Below are 21,466 nucleotides of genomic sequence, written 5' to 3' on the forward strand. Positions count from 1 at the left end.
CTGCCACAGGTTGGGAAAACTTGTCTGGGAAATTTTGCTGCAGTCCAGACACTTTTAGTAGTAATAGTTGCCTTTCTGTCTGCTAATGCTGACACAGCTGCAAACCATGCAAGTACGTGAGATATAATGCATAAGATCACACACAACTAACCAAAGATAAACCACTGGAAGGGGGGAAAATAAGTTGCCTTAGTTTTATTTTAACACTTTTAAACCATTTCCATATAAAACTTACAGATGATTCAGGGTCAGATAATTCATCTAGAAGTTTTCGTGCATCTACAACAGCTTGATAGAGCCTCAGGTTTTTGCCATCTGATGCAACAAAGCAAGCACTAGCAGAGTTGCAGTAGGTACCTAACAGAAAACACAAAAAACACATAAAGAAAAAATGGCATTCAATGGCATGAGGTAGTTTATTACAATTTGCAATATCTGAATATGATTGAAACATAATTATTGTGAAGTATTGAAGCAAAAAACCTAAGCAAATGTGTGCATTAAAGCACCATTATTTAATTTTGAAATAAATCCATTTCTGCTCATTTGTGTACCTGAAACTCCTCATAAAAGCTCAGTAACCTAAGCTGAATTTGTGTATGTTTACAAACACTATTGACCATGCAATTCCCAGTATTTAGTACACCTAAGGGAATGGGTTGTCAGTGACAATTCAGAGGAGTCTAAAGGAAAACTGCTCAGAAAAGTGACATCAGCCGTAGCTTTTTTTAACTTGTTTACTGTCTCTAGACTCTTTGCATAAAATTAACCTCTATGAATATTCCCTTCTGCCCTGCAGTTAAAGGTGTCATAAAAGCAGAGGCAAAAATAGATTTGTAGTTCTGAATAACATATGAAAAACTGTGTCTTTTTTGCTTCTCTGTAGTATATACAACAGGCTCAACATGAGATGGTGAATTCTGATACATGTTTTCCTCTAAACTAGAATAAAGCAGCTTGTTATTTGTGTTTAGAACACTTTGTGGGATTCAGACAGCATAGAATCTTATTATGTAGGCAGAGAAAAAGAATTTGTTTAATTTTAAATCCAAGATATGTTATGCATTTATTAAGTAGATTTAGAATTTTTCAAGTTGTACAATACCTTTGACACCCATTTAATCATTGTAAAGGCAAAACTGGCCTGAGCTTAACAAGACCACCTGGCATTAGTATAAAATGTAATGTTACATCTACAGTACAAAAGGCATTTACTACTGTATACAAAGATGACAACTACCACAACAGCATTTTTGTGATAATTAAAAATTAATTATCTGAGTGGCTGAACATTTGCTGAGATAGTTTTCATAACTGCAATGGAAAGACCCAAAATTAAAAATAAAAACTGAAGAATTGTCCTTGGGCATTACCCATCAGACATCATACTGGCTGGCCTTTGAAAAAGTATTGTTTGCAGTTCTGTTAAGTTACTGTAATCTATTTATTTAAAATAATCTGCATTCTACCCAGGCTTCTGTAAACCCCTAATAGTCTGAAGAATTTCAGAATCTTCTAAGCAGAGTTTTAAGACAGCGTGTTACAAGAATTTGATAATGCAGATTTTGGTTGAAAATCTTTCTCAGTTAATTTTCATGTTCAAATGGTCCAACTGAAAGTTCTGTTCAACTCACTGCCTCCTGCAGCTCTATGTGGCCAGCAACCCAGACACCTCAGTCCTCAGAGCATATGCATTTTTAATACCCTGTCAATGCAGAGAACACTCAGGAAAACTGACTAAAGCTCTGAGGAAAGGCATCATGATCTCTGTGAGAGCAATGAGTGCTTAGTCACACAACAGATTTATGAATGTCAGCTGATCCACAGTGACTGCAGACACAGTCAGACCACAGGAAGTGTTTTGCAGTAGCTTAGCCTCAAATAAAATAAAAATGCATGATTTGCATAATACAAGGAAATTTTTGAAAAGTTAATATAAACTGCTCCAAATAAAATAGCAATTTATTTTAGCCAAGTAATTATACAGCTCTCAGTGTTAACTCTGTATGGAACGTGCCAAATATACTCACCAAGGCAATAGCTGGGAATAAGTGTTGGAAGCCAGGCGACATTAGAGAAAGCAGAGGTGTGAAGAGAGTTAATTCGAGCCAATTCAGATACTCCTCCAGTGTAGGATAAAGGCCCAATGGGGTCTACACGCCACAGAATCAGCTCACTATAGATGGCATTTGGATCATGGAATGTACGGGTTGCTGCGTTTTTAAGTTGCTGCTTAGAAAAACCTTTTCTATGTTTAATAGGATCCATCATTCTGTTTATCCTGTCAGAGTCCCTGGAAGTGTCTGATTCTGGAGTTAGCAGAGCATTATGGTGAGAAGATGTGAGTAGTAAAGGTAAAACAGAATGGCAAGCGAGGTCATTGAGATGGAAGCGGTGTCCGCAGTACCGAAATTTATGTGATACAGTTAGCACAGTAGTGAAGGCTGATTTATCAGCAAAAGTAACTGCCCACTGATTCAGAGAGCCATCTATATGTTTGGAAATCATCATTACTATGGGAGAAATTATATTCACATTTGCACTGTCCTGGGCAAAGCTTGGTCCTTTACTTGCTAGAGTATTATCTGGAAAGTCCATTGTCTTCTGTTGTGCAGCACTACTGGTATCTTTTACAGAGATAGGGCAAGCGTACATCATAATATTTTTGCTAAGGGAACTAGCATCTCCTGATGGAAATGCAACAGGTATCCTAGAAGAAAATGAAACCTAAAAAAAAAAACAACAAACAATTAGAATATACAAACCCATTCTAAGTCTGAACAAATGCCAGCTGTTTCACTGGAAGTATTCAAAATTAAATTCATACTGATGTTCAGCTATAAAAGGCACAATGTTTATTGATAAAGATCATAAATAATAAAACCATTTCAAATATACAATACCTGAACTTGTCGGAAGATGCCTGGATTGTATTCATCTAAATATTTCACGTGCCACACCAGAAAGGTGCCATCAACAGGATGGATGGTAAAAAGCATATCTGGATTCCTGTTCCATTCCGTCAGGAGCAAATCAATTTTCCGATCTAATAAAACTGTTGGAAGAGGCATGCGTGGGCCTGCCAGCAGGGATGCTTTGGGGCTCCCCTCTCTTTCTCCGTCTTCATGTTCTGAAGAGCCTGTACCAGTCCCTGTCTCTGATTCTCTGTCTATAGACAAATCTGCAATAGAAAAGAATGGTGGCATTTAATCCATTGCAAAGATTTCCCTAGAACTTTCAGTTCAAAACACAGTATTTTTCAAGCTGTGAATAGTACTATCTGATAAGAACTAACCATGATCTAATTTCATATGTAAACCTCTCTCTTTTTCTTCTATTTCTTCTTCCTCTTCAGCTTCAGCATCAAAATCTTGTTCTAGTTGTTCTTCTGAAATTTTTCTTAGATGCTGCATAAATACTTCAATAGAGGATGTGAAACTAAATTCTTTATTATTCAACCAGTGGACAACGAAGCCATTTCCTTCATCTATATTAAAAGCTGTTCCAGCCAAGACTGATGGAATATCTGTGGATATTTTTAAACAAATAAAAAAGTTATATATTAAACTTTTCATATTTTTTATATATATGTACACATACACAAGTAATTTATTTTAGATATAACATAATTTGTGCCTGTAAGATGCAGATCAAGTTTCTACACACAATTGTAATTTAAAAAGTAAAGATATTTTAATATCAATAAATTAAAAATGAAAATTTATTCTTATGTTAACAATAAATGATACTCAATTGGCCAAATTGCTCAGTTTCATATGTTGCAGTGTTGTCATCCATGTACACATTTTAGGTAGTGTATGTTACTGCTGTTTAATCTTTTCATTTTTTAAAATATTTTGCATTATTCTATAAAACCCTACTATATATTCTGTAGAATACAGTTACTCTATTCATCATATACTATTGCTTCCCAAACCCCAAGAATCAAACAACAATTAGGCTGGAAATTTCAGTTTCTTTTGCCTTCTGATGCACAAAGATGAATTTAACTGCCCTCTATAAGTGCTGAAGGTATTCAGAATGAATTCAGCTTCATTTGTCTTATGAAACTCTATGCCAAGTAACAGACTTGTGAAATAAAGAGTATTAGTACAAATTTTCTGTATTCAATTAGGCAAAGCAAAGAATGTGCATCTCAGCTCCCTGTATTTTTTTTCATTTTGTGCAACTATATTTCAGTTTAATGACAGGTTGTGTTTCACCTGTATTAGGGTTGATGCTTGCTGCTATGTGGAAGTGACCAAGTGCATTTGCATGATGTGAAATGTGACGCTGAACTTCATGAGTCCCCTGCTGATCTGGCAGTGCATCTGTGTGGGTAACAAGAACTGAAGATCTTCTTTGTCCTTTTCTCATATTTTTCAAGTGGTGAATTGTCTGTTATAGTTATAAAAATAAATTAAGAAATACTGAAAAAACCTGTAAGGTAAAAAGTCACACTTATGTAAAGCTAAAGCTTTTTAAATTTCTTCTGCCAAAGAAATGAAGAGTGATTTTGAAAGGATTATTTAAACAGATTTCAACTGAGATTAGTAACACTAACATACATCAGTTCTGGCCAAAGGCAAAGCTCTTCTAACATTCTTCTTAAAGTTTCTTTAATATCTGCTCCAATAACAACACAAAAAACACTGTTTTGTGTAACATTCATAAAGAAGACTGGAAAAAATCTAAAAGCAGTAACATTTCCAATATAATTTTATAATAAATTGTTTTGGCATAACTGAAAATTTCTGAGACCACATGGAGAGCACAACTGTTTCAACAACCCAATGCATACTTGGTTCCAATCTCCCTACTTGGTCTGACTGTAATAGTCTACAAATGAGGAGTGGCTCATGTTTGTCTCCTTTTCCTTCCTTGCTTTTATATTGATAGATTTTCTCTTGCTGTAAATTAACAGACTGGGTAAGACTGTCACTGAAATGAAATTTAGAGCCTCACAATACCATTTTTTCAAAATGCAAATATCAAATGAGCTAATTAAAAGTTCAAAGAGTTTATTTAATCCTTACACTGTTTTTATAATTACAGACTTTCAGACCCAATCAGAATGAAACTGTCATTACTATTCCATATTAAACACTGTCTCTTCCCATCACTGTTAGCTACAGAAAAAGTAAACTGAGTTTTAAAAACATGGAGATTGGATGCAGAGTGCCAGTCTCAGACTTTTTCAGTGTTTAGTAGTAGCCTTCGAAAACTGACATGAAATAATTCAGACTATTCTGTCATGCATATAAAGACTACATAATATACATTCCTAAGTATTTGAAGTTTTAAGAATCCTGAAATAAAAATTTGACAAATTAAGTATTTATTCGTACCTCTAGTGCATGTTGTATTTTGTCCTTTTGGTTTCCAGACTGGGAGATGGTGCTGCTAATGCTGGAAGTGGTTGTTTCACAGATCTGCTCCCCCAGAAGAGTATCTTCTGGTAACAGTGTCTCTGCCCACAGCCGACAGATTCCATCGAGACAGGAGGTGAGTAACACGTTACAGACCAAACCCCTAATGGCAAACACATCAAGATTACTGCCAGTATAATTAAATTAGCTATGCGGACACAGCAGAAATTAGGGGAGCAGACAAGTATTTAGTAGTCATTGTTTCATATTAATTTCAGCTTCTTCACTAACTAAAGGTTAACATGACTATTACTATTGTACAAGATAATACCAAAGTTTATGGGGAGTTCTTGATATGTTTTTTTCTTAAAAGAATAAGAAGAGAAATGTCATGTTTTTGATGGCAAAATATTAATCAGAGTGGTAAATATATTTGATCAAAGGTTGCTTGTATTTCTTTAAAAAAAAAGAAAGCTTTCAAACCTGGGCATGTACTTGCTGATGTTGCGCCATGAAAATCCTGTCACTGCTCGAGGATGTGCTAAATAAACAAACGAGAATTGGACATCCTCTGAGCATTTCTTCTTTTCTTCATTCTCTTGGGGCAGAAGAGATGATTTCCAACCGGTCATAGGATACCAAACCTTTAAGAGGCAGTCATCCTAAAAAAACCCATGGGATTAGCTAGCTGTAATTCAGAATGTCACAAAAAGAAAATCCCAAATAATAAGGAAACTGCTCTTCTGGTATAGTTCATGAAAACTTGGCCCAGAACTAAAATTCATTTCATTGTTTACCATTAAGTGCAAGCAATACAAGCTTACCTGTCCAGACTTGTAAACCAATGGGAATCATTCAAATGGGAGGGTGACATTAAAGAGAATTTTTAATTGAAAACCTTGCTTGAATAATGATTTGACAAAAAGTATTGCAAACTGAAATAGAAGTTACGAACTAATAATTGAACCCAAAATTCACTAAATAGAAAACCTTCTCTAATTTATCTAGACGTGTATATTATGCCAGTTTAGATGTGTATGTGTTCTGTCACAATGATCTAACATTTATCCTTATTATTTTCAGAAGTAGAAAATACGTTTATGCATATTTGCAAATTCATCTAAATATACTTTATCAAATAATATACATGTGTATAAATATACACACAAGTCTGTATCACTGTAATTCAAGTATTCAGTAAGAGTACATAGCTAAATCCAATTTCTTCTTGGTGAAATTCATGGAATTACACAAAAATACAGTATTACACATAAGATCATAATTTACCATTACTTGGACTATATTGATAGAGTGTATTTCCAGGACTATTCATATTACTTACTTTTGTCAAACAAATGCAAAACATTGCAAAAACTTATTTAATTATGGTCTTTAGTCCTTACCTTCCCAGCTGTTGCAAAGTATTCACCATCAGGAGACCATGACATCAAATGCACTGATGTTGCAGTCCTACAGAACACAAGAGCAAATTAAGTAAGATCTATTTATTCTATAATATTATTCCATAGGTATTCAGTTGATTAAGTGTTACTGTCCATTACTTAAATTAAATATATTAGTATTGTATAGTTGTTGCTTTAAGCATACTTTATGAATAGCAGAAGCATAAAAATATTTGCTATAAGGAAACAAAGCAGTATTTTCACAATTGCACAGAAAAACACCTCATAAAATAAAGTTTTAAGTACAGCAAGCCTAGGTTAGATACAAGGAGATCCTGGAAGTGAAGTTTGTCCCACCTGCTCCTCTACTCTCAGTGAAACCAAGACAAATAGTAGAAATAAATGAAAGTAAACATCCCTCTCATAATTGTGATGCTGTTTGTCTGCGATTACAGGTCTGGTCAGACTGAAAGCAAAAAGCTCCCTATGCAGGGCTTTGTGGGCAAAATCTGCAATGGCTTCAGGAAACTACAGAGAAACATGTTCACAGGCAGCTACTTCCTAAGTCTGCATATATACGGAAATGGATGATCAGGAAACACTTCTGTACCATGAAGCTGAAATAGAACTGAATTGAAAGTTTCAGGACTCCCTTCCTAAGGCTCTGCAAGCAGCTCTTTGTCAGTGCACTTGATCTGCCTGTTACTGCTCCTCTTCTCAGTCTCATCCAATACTCAGCATTATTTTCAAAGATGAGAAAACGGATGATTTTGATACACTGTCAGTTCTATAATTTAGGTAAGCCTTTGATTTGGGTTTTATCTTGACCATCTCATGATAAATCACTTGGAAAAGTGAGGATTTCCTATTTGGAGTAACTTAAATTGTTTGAATTTTATGGTATTTAAAAGCACATTTAAAAACAGAATTTTGGAGAGAAGATATTGTTGATATGTGAGGTAGAATTGGAACTTGTCTTAAAATAAAAATTATCTCACTTGCACTGCCAGACACATTTCCAGTCATTTAGAACTGGGAGAACTTTATCATCTTTGATCTGATTGTTGGGATCATCATCTTCATCTTCTTCTGGAATGTCATTAGATGGAGGGGCCCACAATTGCAAATAGTCAGTTGCTGTCAGCACCCTGTTACCTGAGAGTCAGAAATAACAATGCTGTGAAACCAAGATGATGAAGGTATATGGAAAGATTAAATTTGTCATCATATGTTGTTGTAAATTATTGAAAACAGGTTGCAAAATAAACTTTATCAAGTCCATTTTAGATATATTATTCAATCATATTATACACCTGGTTTTATAAAAACATTTTGAATTTACAGTAACTTTTAAGAAAGAACATTAAGGGTTTTTTCTTCACTTTGAATCACAGACTATTTACTGATGAATATTGCAGCTGCTAAATAGCTATTCACACCTCAAATAAATCCACAAACATCTTATAAAGATCTGTGTCTGGGCTCATTGGTGACTTGAATTATGAAAGAATTCTACTTAAATGATTATTAGTGGTAATTTAAGTCAGATAGCAAGTTAACACTGTGATTCCCAAACTAAGATCTTGCATGAGAGACTCCAACACTTGGCACATCTTCACAAATCTTAACTGTAGCCTCACATTTTATGCAACACTGCCTGACAACAGGTAATCTAAAATGTCCATATTCACGTTCTCACTTTAGTACAATATAAATATTTTGTGTTCAAGTTGTTCTAACTAAAAATGCTGAACAAATATTTCACAAACTGCACATTACCTTGAGGATCCCATGCCAGGTTGTAAGTCATAGAACTGAGGAAGAATTGCCCAGTTTTAAGCCATTGACACTTCAGTTGCTGTAGTTTAAAAACAGTAAAGGATTACTTCTCACTTCAACAGCAAAATATAATGATATTGGTATTTCTTTCTCTATGAAATTGCTATTAAGCCTATTGCAAAAATATTCAGTGATAGATTGCTAAATTTAGTTCTGATTAGTTTTTAAATTGTTTTATAAACTTTAAATGCATCCCAGGGTGCTCTGCAGACCAGCCCTGGACTTGTCTTACAGTCAGATATATCTGTACCTTACTTTAAACTAGTGAGACCATAAGATCTACAAGAACATAAGGGATGGCAATATAGATGAACAAAGATTGTGAAACCTGCTTGAGAACATACTTAATACTTGAGTGCTTGGCCATGGCTGTGCTGTTAAAACAAGTCTGGGTGTACAGGAACAAGTCTGTGTCATATTTCTGTACCACATATCTGACAAACTTCAAATAAGAAATACCAACTTGTCACCATGTCATTCCAGTATGAGATTCAAGAACAAGATGTTGTGAACTTATGAGAAGTGCAGTTGACAGTTCAATTTATGTAGTGGAAGATTCTACCCATCCAATTTTACTAGAAATGGCAGAAAACGTTTATCCATTTATCTTCTGTGTGCCATCATAATATAATAATAACTGGCAGACAGGCTGCTAACTCTTCTAAGAGCCTAAACCAAATTACAATTATGAAATACATACTTACACAATTTCTTTTATGAGAATTTACACCAAGTGGTTCAAAAATGCAAACAGCATTTCCATATGATGCTGCAATCTGGGAAAAAAAAAAAGTTGAAAACACAAAGTAAAAGGTTAGGAGGGAAGTGAAGTAAGTGCTCCTTAGTATTCCGAAACACTAAAGAATTTCCAGTACCTCTTCTATGTGCCATTGTTCATGAAAAGTGACATTCATGCTAATGGAATTAACTGTTATAGGTGTATTTTCTTAAGGCAGTTAAGAAATACATACTTCGAATAAGCCCACCTTTAAGATTTTAACTGCAAGCAAGGAAGACATTTTGTTCAATGGCACAAACACTGTCAATCCGAGGTGGAATATTCTTCTGGGGCAACTACTGTTAATGCATAAGGGGAAAACTGATGCCTTCACTGCTTCTGCTCATGGTCTGTCTACTTCACAGCTAACTAATGCATTAATTATTAGTGTCTGTGTCTCTCTGTGTTACTAGATTCCATTTTATATCAGTAAATCACTAAATAATAGTTACAAGAAACAGCAAGAAATGTAATTCTATTTTTAATATTTAAATAGATTTTGAGAGGAGATAAATGGGAAATAGAAAAACTGAAGTAGGTAGACCAGTAAACCCCTGAGTTTCTTTCACCTACTTATTTTACAGAAACCTCTGAACACAGAATGGTCTTTATTAGGAATTTCTCTGTGCCTTTTCCTAATACTCATATGCTTATAAGTACTTTGACTGTCTTTGAAATTCCTTTTTCTTCTTTAAAAGATTATTAAAAGAATTCAGGATCTGGCTCACTCAATACAGAAAGGATGCAAAAGTTCCATGACATTTATTATGAAATCTTACGTCTTCTTTAGGGGAAGTGGAGGGGGGGAGAAGGTTGCAACCACACACTCAGTCCCCAGGGCCAGCCCATGAGCTCAGAGTCCTGAATGCAGAACCACACGGGGGGTTTGTGGTGATCTCGCAGGGCCCACCTCTGCAGCTGGACTCTCCCTTCCAGTCCTGCTGGGCCTGCAGTGCTGAAGTTCAGGAGCCCTGACAGCTAAACCTGCCTGACTCTTAACCAGGGCTTCCTCAATACTGCTGCCAGTGTTGAAGGAGCTAATTTAGAGTATGCAAATTTAAAAAATTTCTACACAGATTTATTAAAATCCTTACCCGGCCTTGTCGTTGGGAGCACTCCACACAACTGACTTGAATGTTTCCATGTTTAGCACCGGGAATAATTTGCACACATTCAAAGTCATCTGCCAGAATAACAATGTCACAACCAGAGCCATATGCCTGAAATATTTTTAAAAGAAATATAAATAAGTATTTAACAACTAACTGAATACTTGTTACAGCACTGATGTTTTCAGAGAGCTGGGCAAGAGGCCATTAAAACAAACTGTTACTGTGTAGCAGGTTTGACCCTCGCCAATTCAGCTGCACCAGAAGAAGGAGCAACAAAAAACAAAGTAGCAAAGGAGACCTTAAAGGTGCTGGGATAGGGCAAATAGGAACAGTAAAAAACCCCACCAAAACCCAACCTAGAGCAAGGCAGGCAAGAATTTGCTATTCAGAAGCATTTATTAACAAATTTGTAGGTAAATGTCTTAAGTGCGTGTTGTGCCCCTCCTGCCTTTTTGTTTGGTTGGTTTTTTACGAATAATAAGTAATGCTTTTCTATAAGAATACAAGTGCTGGGCTTTTCTGAGTTCTAAGTAGTACACATTACTGTAAAACAAAGCTTTCTGTTGGATATATTAGATGTAGTGCAATACACACTACAGTCTGAATAATTTTTTTACGAACTAGCTGCAGAACAACAACAGCTTGCAGCACTTTTTGTTGACAGGATAAATATATATCTATCAACCTTTCACCTGTTCTAAAAAGTTTAATCACTTCAGATTATCTGTCCCACTGAGCTCCCACATTCAGGCATAGAAATCCCTCCCTAGCATCAATCTACGCCACTAAGCCTTTTACAGTCAGCCGTTATAGTCAGAAGGCTCTTTCCTCCAAGTCAGTTTTCCACTGATTGCAACACAGTAGGAAAAAAATTTACACCTGAGTTAAGTAGAGAGTGCAAGTCCTCAACAATCCATTTCAAATGGTACGAAATTACTTTATAATTTTAACTTGTCCCCCGGTTCTTTTACAATAATTTCAAAAATACTGAGTCAATCCCTGCCCTTTCCTCTGAGGTTCATCAGTTTAAAGCTACTTGTATTTTTGAGAAGCATAGGAGAAGTTGTATTTCTATAGATTTACATCATCAATACCCAGTGATGGACCCACTAAGATGATGGTGCCAGATAATTCATTTAATCACTGCATGAAACACGAAACAAACACAACACAAGTAGCAAAGCAAAAAACTCAGTCCTCAGAAAGGAACACATCACACAAAAATGAAAACAATGGGTAAAGCAGTTTGACTCAAAGATTTCCAAGGTCATCTCACGAAAATAAAGTGACACAGGGTTGTCTGAGACCTCAAGCCCACAGCTGTTGTTCTGGGAAGCTCTGAGGAACTGATACTGAAGTGTTTCACAATGTAAGCAGGACTGCTAGCAGGTTGTTGGAGGGAGATTATCTATGCAACTGAATATCCTCACTCCTTGATGACTAAACTATGCAATTATTAAATCCGGCCTGGAAGAGAATAAGTTATTATTAAAATTGAATAGGATTATTTCCAGACAGTAAGAGAAAGAAAGCTGAGATTCTGAAAGAAGTTCTGGCCTTGAACAGAAAGTAACTTTGTTTTGCTGTTTTCCTATTTGCAAAACAAACTCCACCAGTGTTGTGAAATTCTCAACAGGACAGCATAGGCTTATAAGCAGGAAGACTGAGACTAGGATGTGAATGAACAGAAATAGACAGGAAAATATAAGCAGGTCCTGCAGTTCCAGTAGTTTATTCAGAATTTTAATATTCACAAGCAACTGATTCTCCTACTTTTACTTCAAAGGGGGAACAATTAAACACCAAGAACTGACTCACTTTCAACAGTCTGTCTCATTACTAATACAAACCTACTAAAAGACATGATTTAAATTATCTAATATAGCAAAAAGAGGTCTTGATTCCCTTCAAACAGGGACTCAAACCTTTTGGCTACCCTACGTTTTCATTGTCAGTATTGCAGATTTCAAACTAAATTAAACATAAATCACTAGTTGCAATTTTATTAGCAGAAGACATGTACGTGTGTCTCAAATTATAAAAGGAAAAGACTTCAATTTCCTTTTGGTCACTGTTCTTAAATGTGCACATTTGTTTGTGTCTGTAAAGCTGATAATGCACAAAACAGAAAATATTTTATACTTGGGTATGCCTGTTTATTTTGTGAAGCAAAAGAATTCAGTGTCTTCCTGTTTAAACATTTTAGCTTTTCATCTCTCCTGTCCCCTACCTGCACTTCTTATTCTAGCAACAAGGCAGTACTTTCCCAGCTAATTATACTATTTAGCATATTTTTAAAAAGTTAAGTAAAAACATGGTCGTGAATTAAAAGTGTGGTTTACAGGAGAACTTTTTTTCTTCCTGAAAAAATCGTCGAGAGGTAGAGATCTCTTCCCTTTGTGAAATCTTACTACTGTCACTTGCATCCACCTACTCTTTGCCCGTGTTTACCACTGCACCAACAAGTGACTCAGCAGACCTGAGTGTCCTGTGCCAACAGAGGATCCAATCCATTGTTTACAGACCTCAGTTGGAACACATGCCCAGCAACAGAGTACCAGCCCTCAGCTCCAGGTTCCTTGAGTAAGTGCTGCTACCTCTTGGTTCTGGAACTATTTTCTGACTGTGGATATTTACTCTTAGAATATGCCTTATTTGTTAAAAGTATATTAAATTATATTACCTTAAATCTTGAAATTACTTTATGAAGTATATTTATTGCAACCTGGCCTTTGAGAAAAGGTCAGTATAGTTTTATGTACTGAAAGATATTTCCATACTTCACATTATATGTCTAAGTACAAGTTTTCCATTTGATTACTTTTATGCAGCTTTTCTAATTTACTCAATATATTAACATGCTTATACTTCAACAGAACACATTTCTGTTAAATCCTTTTTTCTTTTGTCCTTTCACTCCCTAAACTGGTGATACAGTAGAAACACCCCATAAAGAATAGGGAAGTGTCATAATTAACATCAGCACTTCGTTTTAAGGATTCAGCTGACAACATCACTAGTTCCTTCTTAAGGATTCAGCTGACAACATGTTCACAAGATCATTGATGCCACCACAGGTCTCTCCTGCCAGAAAAACAGTGGCCATAGAGAAAGGAAAGATGGAAAATAAGATGCTGAGATATTGTAATGGATGAGAGCAGCACAGAGCTCTTAAATAAATGGAATTATAAGCAATGACTGAACAAAACAAGTGCAGTAAAAACCACCCACGTGGAGTATCTGCCAACCTCCATTTCTAATGTCACTGATAACTTCAAGGAGAAAATTAAATGCAGTTGCAAAACTGCCAGGATGACTTGCAGGATCCATAGGCAACTAATAAGCCGTAGTTTGCCAATGTCTGCTCAAACTGTCAAGATCTGGGACCACTGAAATGAACAATGACAAAGCTCTAATTGAATGCAGGAGCACCACAGAGAAGTAGGACATTGTGTCCTACTGTAAGAGTCTATGATATATCCTCAGTTTTCAGATAATATGAAAGGAGAAGGGGCATCTGTCTTTTTCAGCTGCCCATGTTTTCCAGTAAAACAAAACATCCTTAAGTTTCTATCTATGGACAGTAAATGTAAGATGCAGAAATTCCCTCACCTTCCTGTTAGTGATGAAGACATCTGAATTCTGAACCGTTTCCAAACTCTAATCAATGGACACAACACTTACACTTCCTCTCCCTCCTCCCTCAAAGTAGTAGAATTACATACACGTAATGCAAACTAGCAAAATAACTGAGAAACAACTCCCAGCCTACCACTGTACTAGCCTGTGGCCTGTAAATCAGTCTTTCCTAAACTGACATTTGAGAGGAATTCATCATTAAATGCTTTAAAGTGTGCATATACCTAGTGGTCCAGAGACAAAAAGAACATAGTAAGGATTTAGATGTTAAGCATCTGTAATCCAGTTCACATAAATACAGCAGAGAACATATATCTATACATAATTAGTAATAACTGAGAGGGATTCACAAATAAGTGTTTTAAGAAAGATGAAGTAGAGAAGAAGTAGAAGGAGAACCCTACATAGCAGAGAAAACCTACTCTCAGTTGCTGTACCTTGTGGACATCTGTGGGAATGAAGATTTTGCTGTTTTCAATGAGGTAAAAAAAGTTTACATGAATGTAGGAGACTCATGTGCAACAGCTTCTGAAATTCATTACATGCAGCTTCAGTGTCATGGAAGATGTCGAGAAGCTTGTTCTTTTCAAAAATGAAAAATAATATTTTTTTTCACTTTTTATCAGAAAAGTTCTAATGTACAGATACGCCTAAAATCTGATATTCTAATTTTTCATTAAAAATGTTTCAAGTTCCATATTTTGTGCATTTAGTGGTACCTGTTACAAGAAGTAAACATTCATTATCTGCTGTTTATGAGACATTTGGGATTTTTATACTTGTGGAATCAAGCCTTAGGTAATTGACATAGCTAACTATATATTTTTAAACCTAGACTAATCTTAGAAACAGCTACATTCTGTTCAGAGTTTCAGGGAGAAAAAAACAACCCTGAGCTTGGTACTAAGGGCAGAATCAGAACAGCTGGATGTCTATTAGAAAGCACCTCACTCCACGTCCCAGCAAGTCAGGTTGGTTGGTAACACACATCCCACACAGAGTCAGGGGCAGCAGCTGACACTGGCTCAGTGTAAAACAGCTGCTTAAGAACAAAAGTTAAGTGAAATCAACTATGGTTTGAAATGCAGTTTACTACCTTTAAAAAACTTACTAGCTGCCAGTTAAGGCTATGAGGTACAACCACCATACCCTCCTGTCCAGGCAGAGTGTGTGCTGTAAGGCCTTCTGCTTAAAGCTCAACTCAACCTTCTGTAAACTCACTTGTGAAACATTGCTTAAAACATTTGCTAAAATGAGACCATGAAGTAACAGAAAGTTGAAAAATGCAGAAAATTATTACTGGGACTTCTATCATTTAGTACTTAAGCCCTCTGCTGAGGTACCTTTTTTGGAGCTCAAAGGGAGGCTGAAGAGGCTGTCTGGTACAAGACCGCATTATGAAGCTATTTTGCTTTTTCTAATCAACCTTCAAACAGTTTTTCCTGTGTATCACCCACTCTGCTAGACTGGGCACAACATCTACAGTGTCCACAAGGCAGTTTGCTAACCAAACGTCTCTGTGTTTCATTCCTTATTTGGGAAAGGCTGGATATATGTCAGGATTGCTGCAGGCACATATGGGAGCATAGGGAGGAAAGAACACTGTGCGCATTTCAGACACAGGACTGGCAAAACCTCTGTAGGCAACCTACAGCAACTGCCTCTATTTCTTTGGATTTGTTTAGCTTTATGGAGACACTACTCATCTTCAGCAGGGAAGGAAAAAAATAGTGGAAAAATTATTTCTTTTCCTTGTTGTATTCTCAGAATAACTCTATGGCTATGATCAAAGCTTCGAAAAAGTTGAGGCAGAACATGTTACCCATCTTAGCTCTACCTACCCAGGCTTGGAAATTAAAAGCTTACCTTTATCCCCAGCAAGGAGTCAGGTAAACAAGCCAAGGACAAACCAAAGAGGAAAGGAAGAAAGAGGAACCTGTCGATTGCAATGTTCCTAACCAGGTCACAAAGAAATGTGTTTCTTCTCTCAGAATCCTAAGTTTGCTGGAGTTAGGCATCAAAAGCACATTCATTTTTAGAGGAAGTTTCTCCTCCTCCTCCTCAAAAAAAGGGAAATAGCTCCAAGATGATTAACTAGTGGATATATACACATACCCAAGCCATTATTCTGCTGTTAAGTGGAGTATTTTTAACATGAGTGATTCATTTCTGCACACAAAAGAGTAGTATTTTCAAGTCCCTGTGATGAATCAGTTGTAGCAATTGTCAGCTAGTTCTCACGCATTTTAAATGCCCAAATACATAACATAAACCAAAATAAGTGAGCACATGAGCACACAAACAGCAGCTCCTCTGCCACAGCACAGCTCCACAAGGATTCACACAGACAGCACATGCTGTGCAGATCTCCCTTGACCTTTTGCTCTTTCACTGCTCTGCTTTTGCTGTGTTCCAGTGGCTGACAGGTACTTAAGAGCAGGTCTACAGAGTAAGGCTCTGTCACCAACACCGATGGTCTCTTGCCTAAATTGCAGAACCTGCTTCAGGATCTGAGCTGAATTTATGACTCCAACAGTTTGGGGTCCAAAGCTGTGCCCATACACATGATGCTGACCAACAGAATTTAAGGTTAGGCACTAATGAACTTGCCACCTGCAGTGGATGGTGTACTATGATGCTACTATGGCACACAGGTGACTGATATCCAAAGAATCTTGATAAAAGACCCCAAATTGCTTGCAGGCAGATGTTTTTAACCACACAGTTTACTATAGGATCAAGGTCTAAAAGAGCAGGAAATAATATCACAAATACAGACAATGAAGAAAAAGCAAAGAAGAAAGTAACAGTTATGGAAGTCCAGTAGATATATTTATTAAAACACACTTATCTCCTTAATTTCTTGTGTACTGTATTATGAAAAATTGGCTGCAGCAGCCAGAGAGGACAGTGAGGACTGTTACGTGCAGTTCCATAATTAACACGGTACCAAACAATTCTGAGTCATTTTGGAAAATGTTAGTTTTGTTCTTGGAAAATCCTTGTATAAACCATTATATTCATTATTAATCATTATTGATATTATCAAAAGTATTGCAAGAATTAGCATACAGTCTTTCATAATACCAGTGGACTGACTTTTCAAATTGTCATAGTGAAAAGAAACATTAGAATATTAATATGAGTAAATGACTTTTATATAAATAATACCAAAAGTACCAGAGGTCCCTTTAATAGCAGTATGGCTGCATAGCAGCAGAACAGGGAAAATAAAGACAAACATGGCACCTTTTATTCCTTAAGACTTTCCAGCATTCGTTACTGAAATTAGACATCTGTGAATATCTAAAGTAAGCTTTAAATGTTTGATGAGTCTGCTGACAGTTACCTTATACCGAAAAGGATGCTCTGCATCATTTTGCTTGGAACTGGCTTGTGCCTAGGATATAATCTTCTAAGCATTAATAAAAATGTAATGAGACAATTTATTTGCAAATAATCACGTAGTTATTAGATGACAGTATGCAAAACACTGCAGAAGCTGCTCACTCATTAAAATCAGAGAAGCAGCTCATGAGCTAAAGAAGTGGAAATTGACATTGAAATAAACAAAAATAGCATGTGGAAGATAAACAGATTTTATTTTATAAACTACCGGCCTCTTAAAATTTACTTGGTGTACATCTTTATCTCCTGTTTCTTTTCCCTTGCAGTTTGAGAGGTGCATTTAACACATTTGTGTTCTATCAACCATAGCAATTGAAGGCAAACGCTCCCCGAGAGCGGACGGGCTCCGTCTGAGCCCCGGTGCGACCGCCCGCCTGCGCCTTGCAGATGGGCCATAAACACACACACAGGCGCGGAGGAGGGGGGGAAGGGGGAAAAAATAAGGAAAAAATAAAAAGGAAGGAAAAGGAAAAAAAAAAGGAAGCACCCAGGGAAATTTGGGGACGCACAACCAGGAGTTCCCCCGGAGCGCTCGCTGGCGGTGCCGGGCGGTCCCCGCATCCCCCCTGCCCCTGCGGCGCCCCCGGCCCGGCCGATCCCTCCGCTGTCCCCGGGCCTATCGCCGCCGCCGCCACCGTGCCGGGGCCTCCGCGGCCCCCCGCCCTTACCGTGAAGGGGGTGTCGTGCACGCTGCCCACCGAGTACCCGTTGTCGCCGGGGTTCACGGCGCCCGTGAGCACCTGGTGCAGATGCATCGCGGCCGCGCTGCCCCCGCGGCGCCGGGAGCGGGGCCGGGAGCGGGGCCCGCGCTCGGTGCCCGGATGGCTCCGCGGGAGCGCGCGGGGGGCGGGGGCGTGTGCGCGAGGGGGGCGCGCGCGCGCACGCGCCGGGCGGTGCCCAGATCAGGTGAGGGGACGGGGGCGCGCGCGCGGGCACCGCCCTGTGCGCGAGCGGCGGGCACGGAGGGAGGGGCCGGCCGTGCGCGCGCCCGCGCGGGGGCCCTTAAAGGGCGCGCGCGGCAGCGAGGGGGGAACAAACTGAGAGACAGAGGGGCCGGTGAGGGGCTGCGGGAGGAGGGCGCGGGCATGGGCGGGCACACGGAGCGCTCGGCCCGCACCGGGAGGTGAGGGCGAGCCGGCGGCAGGACACGCACCACGGGGCTGGAGGGGTGGGAGCACAAGAGCAGCTGCGGGGGTTTCTGTGCGGCGGCGGCGCCCCGGGCGTGGGGCGGGATGGGAGGCGTGTCCCGGTAGGCGAGGCGGGCGCTGCGCTCAGCCGGGCAGGCTGGCACTCCGCCTTTTGATAATTACGTATATATAGTACTTCTGGAGGTGGTTTGAGTCTTTTTCAGTAAGGGTCCGCTCCCGTGGTCACGCCGCAGGGAGCTGAGGAAGCTCCCGGGGATGCGGGGCCGTCGCTCTGGCTGCCCGCGCAGTGCAGGGACTTGCCCTCGGAGCTGGGGCAGTTTGATGGGGCTGTTTAGTTGAATTTTATGCACATTAAGTGACCAGGCAGCAAATATGGTGAGGTTTTTGCTGCTTTATTTGTGTTAGCTGCCAAACACTTGAAAACTAACGCCTTTAAATGTGCTTTCTCTGTCTGGATCCTGAAAATTGTCTGGAAGGGATTCCAAAAAGGGAAAAAACTACTCTGTATATAGTATGTATACATAAGGATAATTCTCTCTTTTTTTGTACTAGGGCAATACAGTAGTCTTGCAGTTGTAACACTGTTGCTAGTGATTGAAGCTGCAAAACTCAACCTCCTTTAAAGTAAGTTTTTGGCTGAGTGAAGACTACAAGATTCATCTTGCCTTATACTGCTTCTTAAAAGTATACATCTCTTACTGAATAAATGAATGCTACTCAAAGTGTAGAGGTAAATGAATGGAAAAACATTGTTATCACAATACTTTAGATTTTATCTACTTCCATACTTGTTAAAGGCAATCCTTGTTTAAAGGGAATAGTATCTGTAGTTGGGGTGAAAGGGGAAAAAAGCATTTTGATCTTTAGTTGACCTGGTTACACATGAAACCACTTTGTAATGTTCAAGTGCTTACACTCATACGTTCTATTCCATAACTTTTTTATTTGAAGGCTTTTCTGCAGCTGATTTTTATTTTCAATAAGATTTTTTTTTAATGCATGTAATGGGACTTAAAGGCAGAAGCAGCGTGGTGGAGCTTTTTTGTTTTGCTTGGTTTCTTTGTTTGAATTAGTGGAACAAAGTCCAACTAATGCCTGAAGTGGCTTTTGAATTGGCCAATAATGACAATGGTAAGACCATTCAGGCTTCCTGGGTACAGGCATGATGAGAAAGACTTTTGGTTTTCAGTTCAGTGCTCTGGCACCTTATGAGAGTGAGACTGTCAGTAGCTCTTGTGTGGCCAACTGGGAGAAAGAGCTCCAGCTTAATGCTTGGGTTGGGCAGAAACTTCACAGAGTTGGATTTGTGTGGTACCCGAATTCCACTGAGAATTTACTGTGGGACACAGAATGCATGTTATCCTGAAGTAGGCAAATATCTTTAAAGTAAAAATCAAGCTAAATTATGAGTTTAATGGTAAAATACTCTATTTGTGGCTGAGGAAATGTATAGACATGACTAACTCTGTGCACAGAACTTTGAGCAAGTGTCACTCTGCAAATATCTGCAAGTAAGGCCTTCACATTCTTCCTGAAAGCAAATATTTTCACCTGAGTTTTGCTGAAAGATTGTTTTACTTACCTGAAATAATTCTTCTGGACTCCATGAAGCAATGTGTCTCATGTATACATATATATACACACATATACATATATCTAAAATAAACAAAATAATAAGAAAAAATCTTCCCCTTTAATTCCTGATTATTTTTTATTTAATTAAATTACTTTCCTGTCTCCTTAACTCTATAATAAAGTAGCTGCAATAGCTCTGCTGGAGTCTGTTTGCCCAGGAATTCCCTGATTTGGCTTGAAGTTGGGAGAAGGGAAGTTGTTACCTCAGGAGAGCAGCTGCTACATAGAACCAGAGGACCTATTTAATTTATGCTAATGAGTTGCTGTTGGAGCTGCCTTAGGTGGTGTTTAAGAATGTGTTAGGAATGCTGAGAGGACTTTGCTCTTGCCTTGGCCTGCCAGGATAGATTGCATGATCTCTCAAGACTTTGCATCAGGTATTAGAATGACTCTGGTTTGCCTTCTGCTTCTTCAACTACAAATCTGTAGGTGTTCAAAGGTTGAAACTTTAGTCATCTTTTCTGCTGCTTCAAGAAAGAGAGGAAAGCAAAGGAGAGGGATCCAAATTTAGAAAACAGGCACTGAACTACACAGATGCTATGGAGAAATAACTTGGTGCCATTTGCTGTAGGAAAAAGTATTTTCACTTAGCTGAGAAAGGTGGTATTATACAAAATAATCAGAAACAAGTAAATGTTTTTATATAGGAATCATGATTACATATTAACAATAGAAACACTGTTTATTTGTTTAGTCCTTTATATGCTCAGCAGAAGCTTTGAAAAGAATACGTGAGCAACAGAACATGTAGAGCACCTACCGAGACCATCAAACTGCCTTCTGCAACATCCTGGTTTCTTATTCATATAAAGAATACATTATAAAAAGAAGTGTGAAAAATAAGATTAAATTCACCCCTTGTGCAACATATCACAGTTTGGTGTAACTGATGCCCTGTGTGCCAATTAGTGGGGTTTAATTCAGTTTGGTAGCTTTTAGAGGATATAATCATTGAGTCTTAAGTATTCATGTCTGTAGCATAAACACTAAAGATGAACCACTGCTGATTAACCCAATGGAACTTTCTTGAGCTCAACAGTGCAATATATCTATATGAGCTGTGGCTTGGGCAGTGTGAATGTGTTTACTGTGGGTATCTTTGGGACCACAAATATTTTATTTGCTTTATGCATTT

The 21,466-nt window shown here is 38.2% G+C and overlaps 1 protein-coding gene across 4 annotated transcripts in view; it reads right to left on the bottom strand.

Annotated features, from left to right (window-relative positions):
• DMXL2 (Dmx like 2) overlaps nt 1-18,406 on the bottom strand; it is a 49,945-nt gene extending 31,539 nt beyond the window's left edge. For all 4 annotated transcript variants that reach the window (XM_071568776.1, XM_071568774.1, XM_071568775.1 and 1 more), the window contains exons 1-13: nt 18,217-18,406; nt 10,484-10,609; nt 9,316-9,387; nt 8,552-8,630; nt 7,771-7,927; nt 6,773-6,839; nt 5,853-6,031; nt 5,349-5,532; nt 4,224-4,398; nt 3,296-3,526; nt 2,904-3,181; nt 2,031-2,727; nt 236-357 (exon numbers count right to left, since the gene is read on the bottom strand). In XM_071568776.1, coding sequence (XP_071424877.1) covers nt 236-357; nt 2,031-2,727; nt 2,904-3,181; nt 3,296-3,526; nt 4,224-4,398; nt 5,349-5,532; nt 5,853-6,031; nt 6,773-6,839; nt 7,771-7,927; nt 8,552-8,630; nt 9,316-9,387; nt 10,484-10,609; nt 18,217-18,303 — 2,454 coding nt within the window. In that variant the 5' untranslated portion in view covers nt 18,304-18,406. The remainder of the gene's footprint in view (nt 1-235; nt 358-2,030; nt 2,728-2,903; nt 3,182-3,295; nt 3,527-4,223; nt 4,399-5,348; nt 5,533-5,852; nt 6,032-6,772; nt 6,840-7,770; nt 7,928-8,551; nt 8,631-9,315; nt 9,388-10,483; nt 10,610-18,216) is intronic.
• Between the last annotated feature and the right edge of the window lie 3,060 nt (nt 18,407-21,466).

This window comes from Pithys albifrons, chromosome 13 (genome assembly GCF_047495875.1).
Source record: "Pithys albifrons albifrons isolate INPA30051 chromosome 13, PitAlb_v1, whole genome shotgun sequence".
Taxonomy (NCBI): Eukaryota; Metazoa; Chordata; class Aves; order Passeriformes; family Thamnophilidae; genus Pithys; species Pithys albifrons.